The sequence below is a fragment of the Thermobia domestica genome, chromosome 8 (assembly GCF_964235325.1).
Source record: "Thermobia domestica chromosome 8, izTheDome1.hap1.1, whole genome shotgun sequence".
Lineage (NCBI taxonomy): Eukaryota > Metazoa > Arthropoda > Insecta > Zygentoma > Lepismatidae > Thermobia > Thermobia domestica.
Genome location: NC_137461.1, coordinates 53,473,708 through 53,480,493, shown reverse-complemented (window position 1 = coordinate 53,480,493; position 6,786 = coordinate 53,473,708). Strand labels below are relative to the sequence as shown.

The following is a 6,786-nucleotide window of genomic DNA, read 5'->3' as shown; positions in this document are numbered from 1 at the left end:
GCTTCAAACAGCAATCTGGCAAAAATTATTTGTGCAAAAGACACAAACGTCTTATCAGTTGTTCTACAAAGAACTAAACAACTTACCTTGTTTCTGTTTGCCTTTTAACACAATGTTACGATTTACAAGGCACAGACAAAAGTAGACAGCCACGTGATATTTCGCCTACAGGCAGGTTCGCTGCTAAACTGAAGACTGGCATTCTGTCAATATATTGCATAGATACTTTGACTTTTCCTTTCTGTGCGTTTATTTTTAACCTGTAAGAGAAAGATCCTTTTGTTTTTATGACACGCTGATTATTTTACCAAGCTGCTTGGACAGACCATTGCAACAGCCAAAAAGCAATCGTTATGTATTCCTTAACAAATAAGAGACGCTCTCAAGAGGCTTATTTTAAACCTGCTGTTAAACTTGGCAAAACTACCTTGTTTACAAATCCATTTGGAGAGTAATTATGAAAAAAGCATGGAGTCAATTCTCCTACGTCAGAGGGATCATGCTACACATGGAGTTGGTGGACGCGGGAGGTAGCGTTGGAAAGGTCCGGGTCCTCTGAGGGCAGTAGTAATGTCAGAAATCAGATCCAGGCCACGTAGCTCAAGGAATGGGGTCCTGACGTTATAGGCACGGGTCACTTCTATTCACCTATTAAACATTAAGTTGTTGGACGGAGATGGTGGCATTTGAAAGGCTTTAATCCGTTGAGTATAATTGTGATGTCAGAAATCGATTCCTAGCCTTGAACCCCAAGAAACGGGATCCCGAAATTTTAGACGTGGGTCCTTTCTATTCCCCTTTTAAACATGGGATTGTTGGACACGGATGGTAAGATTGGAAAGATCCTAGTCGTTTGAGCACAGGGTAATGTCTGAAATCGGTTCCTGGATTCAAGGCTCCAGAAATGAGGTCCCGAATTGGCTCAATCTCAATACCTGGTTGCGCAAGATAGAACAATATTTACAGCTGTATTAATGGTTTTATCTCGCGTAATCAAATACTGAGATTGAACCACAGCAAATGTTTACATCACAGCCCAAAATGTTTGGGACCTGGATCTGATATCCGACATCACTGCAATGCTAAAGGGACGAAGACTCTCTCCAATGATTAAAGCAAGTCAATGATATTAGAAGAATTGGTGGAATGAAATGAGGGAGGAAGCGGGAGTACCCTGAGAAAACCCACGGATACGACCTTGTCCACCACAAACTTAGTAGGCCGGGTATCGAAACAGTAAGGACCCCACGCACCAGCGGAAGCGCTCTACCACAGAGCAATAGCATCCAATGATTAAAGCAGTCAATGATATTAGAGGAATTGGTGGAATGAAAAGTGCGAAGAAGCGGGAGCACCCTGAGAAAACCCACGGATACGATATTGTCCACCACAAACTTACTTGGCCGGGGATCGAAATAATAAGGATCCCACGCACCAGAGGAAGCGCTCTATCATTAAGCCACTGCGCCCCACAACAAAAACAAGAAAATTGGAATTTACTAGGAAACATTTTAAGAAGCAATATCTTTCAAAGGTAAAGACCACTGCCCGATGATCATCTTTTAATAACTCCATGAGCAGAAAAGACTGATATGTTCCTCTCTTATGTGATCTTTTTAAAAATATATACGTTATTCGGATATTATCCTTTATTCGTCATCCAGATGTAATCACTTATCCGAATGTTCTTTTATCCGAATATTATCCGTTATCTTAATTTTATAAATTACTCGGATAAATCCATTATCCGGATATTATCCGTCATTCGGATATATCCGTTATCCGGATATTATCCGTCATCCGCATATATCCGTTAAGCGGATATCATTCGTTATCCAGATCTTATCCGTCATCCATTATCCGGATATTATCCATTATCCGTCATCCGTATAGTATCCGTTATCCAGATATTATCTGTCATCGGGATATTATCAGTCAGCTGGATATTATCCGTTATCCGTCATCTGCACCGAGCCCCCAGAAGTCCATCGTAGATCCGCCTCTGGAGAAGATTATGCGTGAATACACACTTATTATTCACATTCAGTTGGCATATCTCAACAAATAAACAATATTTTCATTCACTTCCATCTACTACTGCATTCTACTGAACTGTAACAACTTTTTATGTTTAAAAATAATTATTCATTTTTCAATAGTTGTAAATGTTTAAGTTCAGTAATTCACCATGAATAGAGTCAACTAGAAGTGTTTTTGTAACGAAGAAATAACAACATGAACTATGAAATATCTTTTCACAAACTGTCGAGGGTTGAGAGTCGACAAACTTTACTCTTCGTTTACCGGTTACTTCGAAACCGCGGTAGCCAGAATTAGCCCAGGATAGGGGACTTATATTAAGAAAATGAAAATCTCAGGAAAATGCAGAAGTCTTTTAGTCTGAGAGAAAAAGGGAATGAAATCTCTAACTTGTAGTTCTGTTAGTCTTGTAGCTCTTAGTCCGTACAAAAGTACTGATAGAAATATGGCCAATGAATTATGACTATTTTGTAGAACATTCCAATTAATATCACAGGAAATTCATCTTTCGGCTCGTTTGGTTGTGAAAAGTTATAGAGTGTATTGGTATACTATGTAAAGTATGTGTGTACTGTCGCTGATTTGTGATAACAATCAGAAACAGAAGTAAAAGGTAAATTACAGTAATAGTTTTCTGTTAATAGCTTTGTATTCAAGGGAAACGGAAAACCTACATTTATCTTAACATTTTTTCTTAAAATTTCTATTCGGGTTCACACCCTTCCCCATCAACATTGAATACAGAAATGGAGAACTTATTTAGAATTTGATTGTTGATTCCATTGTATTTCAAGCATCACTTCTCGTACCTGGGCCTGTGTTATGTCGATACATCGTCGATATCTATATTATCATATATCAACATTCGATATCGCAAATAAATGGACATGAATATATCATTCTAATTTGTTACTAATAATATGATACTAATTATGTTACTGAATGTAGCAACAATCAATTGTCACGTTAAGTAGTCAGAATTCTAATAAAATGACAAGTGTCATATATTTGTGGTATTTATTAAAACCGTCACCATAAATGCAAACGATATAGATACAAACAATATTTACAAAATCATTATGTGAAATATAAGTAGTACAATGGTAGGGGTCTATCAAGGAGAAATCCCTGATACTCTCGTGTGTTTATAATGTCGCGTAGTCCTCCTTTCACGACATTTATGTCATGCAAAAGTTCATCAGCGCAAAGCTTATACTCACAAACACAGGCCTTCCATCACCGCTGTCAGTCCTGGGTGGTTCCTCTGGACGCAGAATAATTGTACCATACCACACTCTTAGCAGGTGTAGGTCGAATGATGGTAATTTTTAAAAATGCCTGGTTTTATAGTGTCACAAAAACTGTTTTAGTTTTAGCAAGGCACTGTTTATTCTGGAAAATATGTTTTTTCAATTTAAAATAGACACCTTGAAAGATTTTAACTTATATGTTTTGACACCATCACCTTGAATAAGCTTGATATTATCACTTTGAAGATTTTTATGTTTTGATGCCACTGAAAAATCCGTTTGCGTAGAACGTGTTGTTTTTCGTGGTTGTATCGTATTGTTAATCTTGATCTTAAATAGAATATTTACAAGGAGAAATCACGAAGTAGAAATCACGAAGTATATGAGTGTTTAATAATTTTAAACTTTTCATCGTTTATTGATTTTGGGAATATAATAATCCCCCTTTTAATAAAGTACAATGGTCAATTGTTCATGAGAACCAGTGACATGGAATCCCTTAAAATTTTTCATCGTTTAAGACCTTTATAACCATGAGGCTGGTGCACAAAAGAAAGAAAAAAAACACTAGAGGAAGGAGGCACTAGTAAACACACACACGAAAAGAAAAAAAATCACTAAAACTGCTGGATCCGTGTAGATGTCGAGCGTGATCCCAATGGTGTATCCGGGAAGGCTGGAACTCGGGAAATCCTGATCGTGGTGGTGCAGCACGTCGAGAGTCAAGGGCTATCCCCTGGAAGTCTGCTATCTGGAAGGCTTGATCCTTGAGCCAAAATGGACAACATCTTGTGGTCTGGAAGTCGAGAGGTCCTTCATCCAGAAAAGGAAACTGCGACTTGGTAGGCATCATCCATGGAATCGGGTAGCAAATATGATGGGTAGCCCAGGTGCGTTTGTGAAAATAGGCCGGATGCGGAAAAGAAATTACATGACAGGAGGCACTGAATTACTTGTTAAAGACCATTGTGAAAACATTTTTTTAAAAAAAAGGACTAAAAGAAAGAAAAAAGGGAGAAGAGAAAAGTAGGAAGAAGAGTAATGCTATTGCAAAAGGAACGTACAAGGAACAAAAGGGATAACGTAAAAATACGTATAATGGCGTACTGAAATGAAGAAGGCACCTGATCAATCTTTTGGGAGATGCGGATATTCCGGGGTGTGTGAAAAAGCGAGACCCTTATGTTTATTATTATTATTATTATTATTATTATTATGATCATGTTTACTATTACTGTATGTGGTGTGTACGGAAGTATGGTCGTGGATAGCGAAAGATTCCGTTATATTAGATGAAGTATAGAAATGAAGAGTGAATTTGCCATTAAGTAGGACAGAAAGAAAATATATATATTTTAGTGAGTCGTAGTTTATTCCTGGCCAGGGTACCGTAAGTTGACCTGGAAGACAAATGATTCGGGAGAAACTGCGTGAGGTTGCCAGTTATGAGCAAAAGGAGCTTGTATACGGTTGGTGAGAAAAAATGGAGACGCGAGTGGCAATGGCAATTTAATGTGTGCCGTTCGCGAATGTGTGGTGGTGGTTTTGTGTTTTATTATCATCATAATGAGAGGATTTGTTAAGATATGTGGAACGAGGAATGAAAATGGCGGAGGACAGAGTATGAGGTAAGTACCAAAAAAAATTGTGTATGGATGAGAGAAAGCATTTCGTCCTAGCGACCTTAGTGATATCAAGTGGGGTCGGATCAGCCGTCCCCAAAAAAGGACGCAAGAAGGAAATGAGATGGAGAGTTTTTCCTTACGCGCCTAGGAAAGAAAATGACGTGAATAATGAATGATGCCGGTAAGGAAAAGCGTAGAGGTTGTTATGAGCGTAACTAGGAGTCGTTGCACGGGAAAAATGGTGTGTGTACAGCGGGTTGCCTAAAAACAGGAGACGAAGCATATGCAATAATAATGAACTACCGGAAGAAAAAAATTCCGCACGGGAGAAATATCGCCTGTAATGTGTGTTGCCTACCTGTATCTGTAATTATGGCATAACGAGAGACAAAGTCGGAAGTTTTGCCAGTGTGGTACTACAGAAAGGGATCATGTTTCACTAGGAACGTTAAATTAGATAATCAAAACATAACGTGAAATGTAATTGGTAGTTGGGTTTTGAAGTAATGTGTGGTCGGATCCTATTTAGAGGGACTGAGAAAGCGCTTGTACTTATACTCAAATTCGGGGTCTGGGTTTGTAGGTGGGATGTACAGTTTCAAACGGGTCTTAGCAATGACCGTTGGCTTCCCATCAATATCTAGAAGATACTCATCAGTAGAGACATTCGAAATCACTTTGTAGGGTTCCTTATAAAGACGGGATAATGGCTTACAAGTGTTAGGTTTTGTTGAGGTATCTAAGACCATAACTAAACTGTCAGGGAAGAACTGTGTTGGATTTTTGACCTTCTCAATGCGCTTCTTCAGATCAGTGAAAACTTGGTGTTTTCGAAATTCAACGAGGTCCCTCATTTCTTTGAGTGCAAGGAGGCGATCATTAGTATTCAAAGTTTCTTGTTGAACATGTAGCAAATTGTCTAATGGTAAAGTGGGATGAACGCCATAGAGGAGAAAATGAGGAGATAGACCAATGGAAGTTAAGGGTGATTTATTCAGAGCCGCAGTGGCATGCGCAAGGAAGCGAGGCCAAAATTTCTGGTTGTCTTGGCACAGAAATTTGAGACTCGTTTGCAAGGAGCCTAATCTTTGTTCGACTGTGCCTAGAGAGCGATGTTGATAGGGTAGGCCGTACTTAACTGTTATGTTAAGAGACTTGAGGAAGTTTAACGATACTGTAGACCGGTGTGAACTCTGAAGATCTAAGTAGATTGTGCGAGGAGTATTATATGGAAGAATGATATGGTTTGTGATGAAATTGATGAAGTTGTCGCTGTTTGGAGTTGTTATGGGATGAGTAATGGTGAATCCAGTACAGTGATCCGTAGCTGCACAAAAGTATTGAAAACCTTCGGGATCGCTGGGTATTAGTTTGCCTGCTAGGTCCAAAGAAAATGTTTCAAATAGGCCTGACTGAGGAAAACGCTGAATTGTGGGGTTATTAGGCATGTAATTGCGTTTAAAGATGGCGCAGCCTTTACATGATTTAAGTTTCTGAGCTAGCCATGATTTTAGGCGCGGAAAGAAATACTTGTATCGCAACATCCAATACATCTTGGTAAAACCTATGTGAGTCATTGAGTCATGATACTCATCGAATAAAGCTGGTTTAAGACTGTCGGGTACGCAGAGCAGTAATCGAGAGTTAGGTACGCGGTACAGTTTTTTTGTAAAGTATGCCTTTCTGAATAACGTATTGTTTGTTGAGACGTTGGAATGAAGGATCTGTCTCGTCTCGTTTGTTTAGAGTCTCGATAATTTTGGAGAAGAATTTATCTTCACCCTGTAGGCGAGATAGGTCCAAGTTGTTATCGATAGTTAGAAGTACAGAATCAGGCACAACTTCATTGTCCATGTCTATCGTGTCATGCG

At 38.9% G+C, this 6,786-nt stretch overlaps 1 protein-coding gene across 1 annotated transcript; it reads right to left on the bottom strand.

Moving 5' to 3' along the window:
• Positions 1–5,436: 5,436 nt before the first annotated feature.
• Positions 5,437–6,468, bottom strand: LOC145692132 (uncharacterized). Its single transcript, XM_081767431.1, has one exon. It carries the CDS (start codon positions 6,466–6,468, stop codon positions 5,437–5,439), a length of 1,032 nt encoding a protein of 343 aa, XP_081623557.1.
• Positions 6,469–6,786: the final 318 nt, after the last annotated feature.

Excerpts from the sequence above, each read along its gene's own strand:
- LOC145692132 (XM_081767431.1), bottom strand. The coding sequence starts at position 6,468 with ATGTATTGGATGTTGCGATACAAGTATTTCTTTCCGCGCCTAAAATCA.